Genomic DNA, 12,041 nt, shown 5'->3' on the forward strand with positions numbered 1-12,041 from the left:
TTAGAATTTCATACTTGGCATAAGCAGTCCTCAAGCTTGAGTTAAAAAAAAAGAAAAGAAAAAAAAAAAAAAAAACTGATCATTCCTTACATGTTTAAAACATTTCCAAACTCGTATTTATTTTTAATATAGAGGAAAAAACCCTTAAAATCTTAAGTTTCTGTGACTTCTTGCTCACCACTGAAGTTAAGCTGTGAACAGGTGCAGAGCGAGTGGATGATGTTAATGACGAGGCCGTGCGTCGACGCTCGGAGGGACAGCGGGCCGGTGGCCACCAGTAGGGTGACGACGTGGAACAGGTAGGGCAGATGAGCGGCCACGTCCAGAGAGTTGTTGAAGGAGAGCATGAGCATGTAACGGGCCAGTATGGCGATGTCGTCCCACATCAGGTGCTGCTCAAGGGTGGGGGTGGGAGACAGGCATGTCTTATCGATGATCTTACACATTCGGCCAATCACCTGAGAGACGAATAAAGCAAGCAATTTTGTTGTTACATTGCAAATGTACATTGAAAATGAAAACTAATAAGTCTAATTGAACGCTAAATCAAACAAACATCATAGAAGCAGGTTAAGTTTTCAAAATGATATCTCTTTGCATAATTTATCATTTCAAACTAACTTCAAATCAGAAAGTCATAAAACATCAAATAGAATCCAGACAATGTGCCCTTTATTTTCACTCTGGTGACATGCACCTAAACATTATTTGCTCTCTCAATAAGATTATACTTGGTCCCTCACTTAACCTCAGAGTCCCGCTGCGATACGAGTCTTAGAAAAGCAGACGCAACAACTGGACAAAGCCTGTCCTTGTGCTGCTCCCTGTGACATCAGCAGTGGCTGGCACATGCTAACCAAACAATATTTGGCTTTTCAACATTACTGAGCATTTGGGAAAACAGCTAAATATGTCCAACTAGTTAAAATAGCAGAACATATCTGTTAAAGGTTACTGCGTCAATCAAGAACCATAAAGATCGAGACACTAGACTTATGGGAGTCGCAAATGTGTCTCTCCTTCTGCCCAAGTGTCTGACAATGACGTCCATTGAGCGTAATGACTAACAGTTGCCCATATAATAGGAGCGACTGCCCCGCAAGCTAACTATTGTCTGTCTGTGCGTACACGTACAAATTGGGCATTTGTGCACAAACACTTAGGATAATAGATGTGGGGTAGAAGAGCTAGTCAGCCTGGATAAGATCACAAGAGGAATGATTAAGGAACAGAAGAGCCAGAAACACTTTAAGCGGTAAGTCGAAATCTGTTTAAAAGAGTGTTAATGGGCTAGAAAAAAACCTTTTCTAAAACAAGATTTTTGCAGACATGTTAACAAGAAATAAAACTCGTTTGACTGATAATTGAATATTGTATCATATTAAATAGGAGTACATATTTCAACTGAAATTGTATGAAATTATACAAAAATTGGTACAATATAACTGAAGCTGTTTCAGGGCCTTGATTTCACTGAATAAATAAATAAAACATATTTACATACAAATATAAAGCAAAATAATTGAAGTATTTGTAATGCAATAATATCTGCGCTTAAAAAATGACTGCATATTTGTTACTACAGTACGAAGGGGAAAAAAATGGCTTACATTTTGGTTTTGGTTCCGTTGCATTTTCCATGTTTTAAATAATTTATTTTAAATTATTTAATATTTTAATATCTAACTGAGAGCTCTGTTACTAGGTTATCTTAGGAACAACATCATATTAAACAATATATTAAAAACATATATTGAAAGGGATTTACAATACAATGTGGTAGCTGAGCAGTAAACGTTTACCTTGCTGGACACCAATTTGACATTTCCTGAAGCCAGGGCTACAGCTGTGTCAGCCATCACTTCAGCCTTGATGGATCCCAAACCTCCAGTAGCACTGGTCTTTATGAAGCTATCCAACACCACATCCAGCAAGTCTGTGATCTATACATATAAAATGGTGCAATCTGTAACTGCTGAGTAACAGAGTTTCCTTGAATTACTGTAGAAATATACAGGGGTGTTACAGTTTGAAGTCATGTATCATTGTAATGTCTGTTGTAGCAGATGTTTGCTGAAAATGTTTGAAACCTTTTGAATGGAATAAGTTTGTAAAATCAAATTCAATCAATGTTTATGAGGGTTTGAAGGGCCTACCTGGCCCAAGCTGCCCCATATCTTTGCCTGTATGGAGGGGTACATCTGCTTCTCATTGATGGTCATTGTGATTAGCTTGTCCAGGATAGCCGTGACGCGTTGTCGTTTGGCATCGTCATTGTGTTTACAAAAACGCACCAAATTGCGGAGCCAAGGAGTCATATACTCCAAACACAGATGCTTCAGCTCAATACCTAAAGGCCAACAAAGGACATTTTTGTAACAAATTCCTCAAAAAACAATGATTTTGCATCATACTATTGTTCAAAAGTTTAAGATCAGTGAGATTTGTTTTTGAAAGACGTCATTTATGTTCTCCAAGGTAACATTCATTTGATCAAAAACACAGTAAAACAGAAATTGTGTATATTACACTGTAATATTATATTATATTATATTATATATATATATATATATATATATATATATATATATATATATATATATATATATATATATATATATATATATATATATATATATATATATTTTTTTTTACTTAATGTAATTTATTTATTGTGATGGCAAAGCTGAATTTGCAACATCATTACTCCAGTCTTCAGTGTCACATGATCCTTCAGAAATCATTCCATTATGATGATTTGGTGCTCAAGAATAATTTCTTCTTATTATCAATAATGAAAACAGCTGTGCCACTTAATTTTTGTTGAGACATAATACATTTTTTCATGATTCTTTGATGAATAGAAAGTTCAAAAGAACATTTATTTGAAAAATAAATCTTTAAAATTAAGAGTCTTAACTGCCACTTTTGAACAATTTAATGCATCTGTTAAAAAAAAAAAATTGGTAACACTATTTTACAGTGTCCTTGTTACAAATGTTACATATATTTACTACAGTAATAACAGTAAATTATGCATAATAACATGCAACTAACAAAACCAAACCCTGATCCTAACCATAACCCTATAGTAAGTACATGTTGTAAATTAGCATTACTCTGTACTTAAAATGTTAAATTACACAGTAATAAGGACACCGTAAAATAAAGTAACCAAAAATTGAATGATAGTGTATGCAGAATGATGGGTGTTTTTTGTTTGCTTGTGACACTAACTTGACTTGCTGAAGCCAGAGATGCACTCTTCCAGGAACTCCAGAGTGAGGTGGGGTTCGTTAGCTGCTAGCGTTTTGCTAATGGACACAATAAAAAGGGTGTTGTTGGCTGGGATGCACAAGCCAGACGTTTCCAGGAGTTGGCCCTCAATCTTTAGGTTGAAGGTGCATGTTAAGGCACAAAGTAGATTGTATGCAGCTGACCTGTTGAAGGAGTTAACAGCAAGTCATTTTCAGAAGCACTAATTTACTTTAACATCATGTTAGTTTCCATATCTGTAGGAATTATTGTGATTTTTTTATTTTTATATAACAGGTTTATGATTCTAACTGTGGGGTGGCAAGATCAAGAATGGCCCCAGTTGAACTGAAGACACAAAGCAGCAGTATTAGCATTTCTAATCAGTTCACCACAACAAAGACAGAAGCTTGCGAATAAAAGTCTCATTGTCACAACAACAACAGCTTGATGCGTTGGACGGGTTAGCCAAACTCAAGTTGTTGGGCTGAAAACAGCCTGAGCACGGCCAAAAACTCAAGCTCAGTGTTTCTCACCTCAGACTGGGGTCAGAGCTTCCCAGGTTGAGCAGGGCGATGTTGAGTAGGGTGCCAGGAACATCTTTAGGCCTGATCTTGGTGTGTTGAGGAATTGAGTCTGGTTGGGAAAGCTCCCAGCGTGTCCGGATGTGGATGATGGACTGAACGATGGCTTCGCACTCCTGGTGCATGAACGTAAGAGGAGTGCCCTGGTTTGCAATAGTCAAAGTGAACTGGTTTTCGTCCACCAGGCATATCTCCTCAATCTCTGAAGCGTAGTATATGTCATTCAGGAAAACGGGCTGTCCTAGGACACGCGTGCGTTCGGCCGAGGTCACTTGGACAGCTGTTGATCCCACCTAGGTAGAATGGGCAATGATATACAGTCAAACCAAAATGTATTCAGACACCTTGAACATTTCATTCATTAATAGAGTTTATTCACTATAGGAAAAAAAAAATGGAAATAAAATATGAGAAGATCTCAGAGTTAAACTGGGTCAGAAAATATTTATGTTAATTATGTCAGATAACACTTAAGCAAAACATGGTCAGGTCAAAGTGTCTGAATAATTATTGGTTCCAAATTTTTATTAATTTTACTTGTAGTTCACTGTATGAAGAATTTTTGGGTACAATATGTCAAAGTTTACTTTATTTTGCTATCCTCACTTAAATAAATTAACTATAGTGTCCTGCACCCACTAGTTTATAATTATTTTTTTTTATATATATATATAATCAAAACTGTCTGAATAATTTTTGGTTTGACTATCAGTACCATATCAGTTACCAGCCAATATTACAGATTTTACTTATCGGTATAGGTAGTATAGAATATTTAATTGCGCATTTCTTCTGTTTTTATAATTAGATTACCTTTGCTGTGATCTAATGCTGCGTTCACACCAGACATGACTTGCGCGAATAAATCACGCTATTCGCGCGTAGTTGGGCGCTTGAACATTTTTAGTTTACTTGCTTCATTCGCGCGTGAAAATCCCTTCACAACAGACGCGAATTTGCGTGAGGGGCTCTCCCGCTCCTTTATGTGTCCCAGACTCTCCCACTGCTTTCTGCACACTTCCTCTGAATAAACACAACTTGTCAGTGGAGAAATAATTGTAAATTACAGCGAATAAGCTCAATTGGTCATCTTTAGTTGGCTTGTAGTCTTAATATATGTATATATATAGCTCAAATTGAGTAAAGACCGTTTTTTACAACTTATCAGATTGTCCGACCTCGTCACTCACTTTCTTTCAAACACAATCCTTTTTATTTCTGTTTCTATAAATGTATGAAGATGTACAGCGACGATGATTTTGTCCTCCATTGTTGTTTCGAATTTCTGCCTCAGCTCGCTACGTCACGTCACAACTAGAGCAAGCTCCTGATTGGTTAACGCGGTGCAGAAATTTCGCCAAAGTTCAGATCTTTCAACTTGCAAGATTCGCGCGAATCACGCGTTAAGCGCCCGAATCGCTCAATTCGCGCCGCTTCATTCGTGCGAATCGCGCCGCAGGATGTCAATTCGCATCTTTGCATCGACTTAAAATGTAAATCACTTGCGCTTACCGCTTCATTCGCGTCTGGTGTGAATGCACCATTATGCTCACTTAATCTTTAAAAAAAAATAAAAAAATTCATAGTAGGTAAATCTTGATCTTTAGCAGATAACAAAATGAATATCCTTTTTGTTATATTGTCCATTACGATAATGTGATGCCTACATTTTTGTATAATTTATTTATTTATATTTACATTTTTATTGTTTATTTTATTGTAATTTATTTAGACAAAAACTAGAGAATTTCAATGTTAAACATCTATCAGTTATCGGCCATAACATGAAAATCTATTTCAGATTTAATACTGGTGCATCCCTAAATGTCCAGCAGTTAAAGTGATAGTTCACCCAAAAATGAAAATTCTGTCATCATTTACTCACCCTCAAGTTGTTCTAAAACTGTATACATTTCTTTGTTCTGCTGAACACAAAGGACGATATTTGGAAGAATGCTTGTAACCAAGCAGATCTCACCCCCTATTGCCTATCATAGTAGGAAAAAAAAAATACTCTGGTAGTCAATGGGTGGCGAGATCTGCTATTATACAAACATTCTTCCAAATATCTTCCTTTGGGTTCAGCAGAACAAAGAAATTCCTACAGTTTTGGAACAATAATTTAAGGGGGAGTAAATAATGACAGAACTTTCATTTTTTAGTGAACTATCCCTTTAAGGAACATAGTAACTAAATAATGTAGCATATATATTTGTACCTAAACAAACTCAAAATAACATCCAGGTTAAGTTTTACAAATTTTTACCTTGATCGAAACTTTTGTGTCCTTATGCGCTAGTTTCAGGGCATTATGGAACACTTTGAGGTCCTCTTCCAATGCCAAGGTAGCAGCGGGCAGCTTCTGCTGTTCGGGTTCGATGTGTTCGGCTAGACGTGCAGGTGAATCGATAAACAGCAGCTTCTTGCTCCCTTTGAGACCGGTCAGTAGTCGCTCATGGTATTTGGTGTACTCTCGCACCCAGGTGTTGCAGTTGTAGATGTACACGGCAGCCACATTCTCATAGGCAAAGTTTGGAAAGACCACAAACCACTTGGATAAGAAGTCTGTCTTGAAGCGGTTACTGGGGCCCACATGGGTGAGGTCTACTACGATCTCGTAGTGCTTGGCGTAGTATGGTTTGAGGGTCAGCAGGACGTGGTAGATCAGAAGGTCACCATTGATTTGTCCAGTTTTGAACCTAAGAGAAATAACAATTACAGTTCAGATTACATCTTTTTGGTTCTAAAGCAGATGGGCCGCACATCTTTGAGAAGTGGAAATGATGTCCAAAAGCACACAAAAAAAAACTATAATTAAAGGAGCAATAATTGAATTTTCAAGGATATATGCCAAAAACAACGCACTAACTTTTACTTCAAACATTAAAAACATTTCAAACATGAGCTGTCTGTTCAATTTCCCTTAAATGGCAAACATCAGACAGCTTACACAAGAATGGAAACCTGTAATTCAAATATAACCATGTTTTCTATTGTTATAACCACAGGTCAAGAGCATCTCAACTGAACAAAACCTAAATAACACCAAGCGTGGGGACAGGAAGTGATTGTGTTCTGCACTGTAATATATATATCAAGCCTCATTACTTCAGGTCGTTGTTCTTCATCTTCCAGCGCTCCGGATAAGCCAGTAAGAAAGCTTCTATATCCACTTTAGTAAGTACTACACCAATTATCTCTAAAGCTAATGTGTAATTGAGAGTTTGGAAAACAGAAAGGAGGAAAACAAACTACTCATTAACCTTTGTTAATCTTTTTATAATACTGTTTAAGTGGCTAAACAGCCCTAAATAAAAAGGTATTGTAACAATATTTGGAGTTTTTTAAATCCATATACACCTATACACCTATTAAAATTACAGTGAGGTGTTTTAAATTATTTGCACTACCATTCAAAAATTTAGGGTCAGTATGATTTTGAATGTTTTTGAAAGAAGTCTCTTATGCCCACCAAGGCTGCATTTATTTGATCAAAACACAGTAAAAACAGTAAAACAATTTAAAATAGTTTTTAAATGTTATTTTGTCCGGAATTTTTCCTAATATGTTTTTTTTTTTATTAGAAATTTTTTTTTAACATTATAAAATGTCTTTACTGTCACTTATTATTTTAAAGTGTTCTTGTTAAATAAAAGTAAACATTGCATCATGCCTGTGAAAAGTACTGTACTGAAAAGTTCAATCAACTACCACAGAATATTCAAAAGAACATGTTCTACTGAATAATGGTACTTTTTTTGTTACATAGATCTCAAAATACAATGACAATGCAGACCACAGAACATCTCATGTACACCACCACTATCCAAGAGCAAGAAGACCTCAACATTTCATTTGCGACGCCGACTTTGCCTGCAACTGGTGCCTCCGAGATCAGCTGCTTTATTGACGCCCAGTTAGCATTTATAGCGACTGCCACTGCTGGTGGCGTCATCCTGATCCTTCTAACCTCCACCATAGTGTTGGCATGTACCATCTCCAGGCTGAAACGTCGTCACCGGACCCCTCGTCCATCCCGTAGCAATGCGGATCTGGTGAGTGGAACAGGCTATTGGGGTACCGAGAGAAGAGAGGGAGGAATTGTGGGCCCATGCGAAACCAGCGTTCTACTGGAGGACGTAAAGACCGATGGTGAGGAAGAAGAGGTCCAAGATGGTGCGGCAGGGCCAAGCCAGTACATCAACACTTCTAACGCAGCCACCGATTCGGAGAATGTCCCGACAACCATGCAGAGCTCAACCTCTAGGGATTCATGCATAGATCCCATAAGTTTGGAAAACATGCCTCTGATGGTGTAAAGTATAAGAGTTTTTTTGTTTTTTAATGCTGGGCTCTGATGTCAGGCAAAATTGACATTTTATTTCTCTTTTTTAAATAAATGCTTCAACAGTTCAACTACTGCAATAAAAAAATTAAGCTAACAAAAGTGCAGTTACAAGTGGTCTTACAGAATTTGAGAATTGTTTAACTAACTACAATTATCTGCTTATCCTGTTAAAAAGGAAATTTCTTGTAATATTTGATGAATTTGATGGGTCAGTAAATAGAAAACTTTGACCTTTTCACAGATGAGGTCAAAGCAGTTCTCAATCAGCTCTGGAGATCTGTTTAGTGAAGATGACAAGGACAATAAGTAAATGAAATATTGGTGTATTATATATTGTGAAACTGTTATTTAACCTCAGCTTTGTGTCACACTTTGGCTATTTTTTTTTTTTTTTTTAAATATGATCAGTAGCAGCATCTACTCCGATACCAATGAGCACATTCGCTGTAAATAAAAACCCAAATAGGTAACCCTATAGACAACTGTGTATAACAGGACAAGTGTAGGTTTCATTTCTATGCCACTGCAGTGCAAAAGTAATTACTTTTTGAAACATTTATCTACCATTGGTCAGTCAAACAGTTTGGATCTATCAACCTATGAATGGCACACTTAGTTATAGATGACTACCTGTAAAGCAGGGACTGCAGAAATCACGCACTTCAGCTTTAAACTAAGCAAAGCAATGCCATTCAACTTTCCAGATCCTATAATAATGAGCATTCCTTAAGTTTGTGTTATCTCAGAACTCTGACATCAATAAAAAATAAAATAAAATAAAATTCAACGCTAATGATAAAATTCTTGTTCAGTTTCTTATTTACAATATGATTTTGAAATTTCCTGAAGTGTTGCTTGCAGTGCAAAATCACTGCAAAGATGATACTGCTAAGGTAGTTACATGTTATTGGTGGTTGAAAGGTAGGTGTTCATTAAAAGAAACTTTCCAAGATTACAAAAAAAAAAAGATCATTTCCCTTTATACGACTTCTGTTCTACGTTCTTATCTTCATATTATATATATATATATATATATATATATATATATATATATATATATATATATATATATATATATATATATATATATATATATTAATTATGTGAAGATAATTATGTGAAGATAATAGCTCTTTCTTTTACAAAATGATAAGCAATGCTCCAAAACAAACTTCAAAAAAAAGCCTAATATCCTGAGATGAGACTTTAAGTAGAAAAACGTGCTACGGTTTCACACAATCTGTTACCACAGATTCTTTCCTCAGGAAAAAAAAACTCTGCTATTAGCAGAAACAAATGCAGCCATTTCACAGCTTCGTTTCCTGTCAAGTGAAGTGACAGTTCCGTATTCATCAGAATATACTTCAGTCTTTAACTAATGCTTCAGAGGATGCCTGGGTAAGATTACATTCTGCTGTTTTGTCTAGCATAAGCCAATGATTATATTAATTGACATTGCACAACAAAAACTTTAATTTGTATTTATTTTTTTATTTTTTTACATTTAAAGAAACTACATGATACTACAAAATATTACTAGTTCTCCAGTCTTGACTTTTAGCTAAATTCATTTTCAGCCATCAAGTACTCACTTTTTTATTAAAAAGATAAATATAAAAGTTTTAATCTGAGCATATTGCTTGTGGCATTTAAGAATTTAGGAGATAAAACGGTCTGTTGAGTCTTATGTGCAAAAATGTCTCTTTTTGGCAAGGTTCTCAAAGGACACTATGAGGACTACTTTTTGCACACTTGTCTTCCTCTTCTCTCTACCATGGAGCCTAAACGGAAATTTAACAACCAGCCATAAGAATACAGACGTAACAAACGCAGCAGACGCTGCATCAGGGCAGATAACCTACACTACTGATTCTGGTACAAACAACGTGGTTTCACTTTCAAGAAGTGCTCAGACGCAGCGAGGCATCGGGCTGAGGATACACAACGGAGAAGACGATGCATCAAATAAGAGTAAGAGCAGGAACATACGTGACAGCGAAAACAACTTTACTACGGCAGCACAATCTGAAGGGCAAATAATACAGGAAGAGGTAACGACTCCACAAAAGGAACTACAAAAACCGACAGAAGGCTCCCGCAGACCGCATACATCTCTTTTGCAAATAGAGAATGCTACAGAATCTAATGTCTCGACTGAACCACCCAGTGCCACAAGGACAGATGTTTTGCGAGAAAAGACAAGCAGAGGACCAATGGAGACACAGGAAGCCACTCAGGAAACAAATACTTCTCATTTCATTGAACTCCATGGTGCGCAAGCAAATGAAACAGTATTGGAAGGCAACAAGAATAATACAAATGGAGACGTTCATACAATCCAGCCCACAATGGAGACTACAGACCAACCAAACCCAATGACTCATGCCCACACTTCCGCAATAACAACGGCAACAGATTTCAACAAGACTGTAAGCACCAATGGTATGAAAACCACAAAGAGGGGAGTCGTCACAGACAAGTGGACAAGCACTCGAGGTCCTGACCTTAAGACTTCATCCATGATTAAGCCAACGAAGTTGATGAGCACTGAGAAAACCACCAAAAAGCAAATTTCCCCTCCATCAAATGGTACCCAGCAAGCAAACCCAGGTCCTGCTGTGGCAGCTGTGATCGGTACCACTTTTGTCTTGATGTTCATAGTGATCTTATTTATCTTGTTAAGGAAGCGCAAAATGCAGAGAAAGCGGCTTGAAAATCCTGAATGGGCTGGACCCTCACCGTTTCTGGATGGCGACGTTCAACCGAACTTGCCAAATACGGATGAGTCTGAGACCATCAACAGACAAAGCTTTAACCAGGTGTCTATTTCCAGATACCTACCCCAACGGCTCTCCAAACACCTGACGCTCGGGAGGAACACAAGTGAGGAAGTTCTAATGGGGGACATCCTGCAAGGAAGCACATTTGGCAGACAAAATCCAGATGAGGTCCAAGCCCCTAACGGGAAGCCAACAGTTGCTCAAGACTCAACTGAGAAGAAGGAAAATGAAATCCAGGAAGGTCAAGCATCCGTGGATTCTCTGGACACCAAAACATCTGTGTCAGGAAGTGCACAAGAACCTGTAATGGAGGGCAAAGTATCAAAGCAGACTGATGACCTCACTCTCTTTCCATCTTCTGGCACGGACACTACAGTTAAACCTCCAACTTTAGTGTCTATAGATCTTGATTCCCTTTCAGAAGAAGCAGGTCCTTTGCAAACATCAGATGGGGGGATTGTTCCACCTGCTCCACCTCTGCCCTAATCGCACGTAACAATCTTCTCTGCTTCCGCCTCTACAAACCACTCAAAACGAGATAACCAACACACTCATATCTGCTTTCTAAAAGTCAAAAAATGCAAAGACCTTTTTTTTCTTTTTGCAAAGGATTAACAACCTTCTGTGCTTGTTCAAGACTCTAAAAAGAAGACTGCTCAACAGGTGCCGCTTTCTTTCCTGCACTGATGTATTGAAACACATATTTCAAAACATTTGAAGAGATTGCGTTATTTTATTATTCATTAGACTGTAGTTATGTCACAATTGCTGACCATGACTTTCTGCTTAAAGACAGAGCCTGTATATTTTAAATGTGTATATATGCTAAAGGTTAGTCAAAGGCTAAAGATTAGTCATTTTAGCGGTTTGAAAAGCAATCTACTATACAATGACAAAATGTCTCATTAAAAGTTAAAATCAGCATGTTATGGTGTTTCAAGTCTTGGTCAAGGCTGTACTATTCCTCATGTACTGCTTCAAGGGTATAAACTAAAGAGTGAATTTAACCACGATGGCCAGATTTCTAATTAATTACTGCACTGCTAAAGCCACTGGGTGCATGTTTGAGCTTCA

At 37.2% G+C, this 12,041-nt stretch overlaps 2 protein-coding genes across 4 annotated transcripts in view; one reads left to right on the forward strand and one right to left on the reverse strand.

Moving 5' to 3' along the window:
* Positions 1–12,041, reverse strand: part of nf1a (neurofibromin 1a) — an 88,221-nt gene that overhangs the window by 24,779 nt on the left and 51,401 nt on the right. For 2 of the 3 annotated variants that reach the window (XM_067366097.1, XM_067366094.1), the window contains exons 36-41: positions 6,106–6,538; positions 3,792–4,132; positions 3,238–3,440; positions 2,157–2,350; positions 1,803–1,943; positions 179–458 (exon numbers count right to left, since the gene is read on the reverse strand). In XM_067366097.1, the coding sequence (XP_067222198.1) occupies positions 179–458; positions 1,803–1,943; positions 2,157–2,350; positions 3,238–3,440; positions 3,792–4,132; positions 6,106–6,538 (1,592 nt within the window). Of the gene's footprint in view, positions 1–178; positions 459–1,802; positions 1,944–2,156; positions 2,351–3,232; positions 3,441–3,791; positions 4,133–6,105; positions 6,539–12,041 lie in introns of those variants that run through there. The other variant, XM_067366095.1, reaches the window with a different exon arrangement.
* LOC137005273 (protein EVI2B) overlaps positions 9,488–12,041 on the forward strand; it is a 2,820-nt gene continuing 266 nt past the window's right edge. The window contains exons 1-2 of the mRNA XM_067366104.1: positions 9,488–9,585; positions 9,902–12,041. The exon at positions 9,902–12,041 is cut by the window's right edge and continues 266 nt beyond it. Of these exons, the coding sequence (XP_067222205.1) occupies positions 9,566–9,585; positions 9,902–11,453 (1,572 nt within the window). The 5' untranslated portion in view covers positions 9,488–9,565 and the 3' untranslated portion in view covers positions 11,454–12,041. The remainder of the gene's footprint in view (positions 9,586–9,901) is intronic.

Source organism: Chanodichthys erythropterus, chromosome 17 (assembly GCF_024489055.1).
Source record: "Chanodichthys erythropterus isolate Z2021 chromosome 17, ASM2448905v1, whole genome shotgun sequence".
NCBI classification, from domain to species: Eukaryota; Metazoa; Chordata; class Actinopteri; order Cypriniformes; family Xenocyprididae; genus Chanodichthys; species Chanodichthys erythropterus.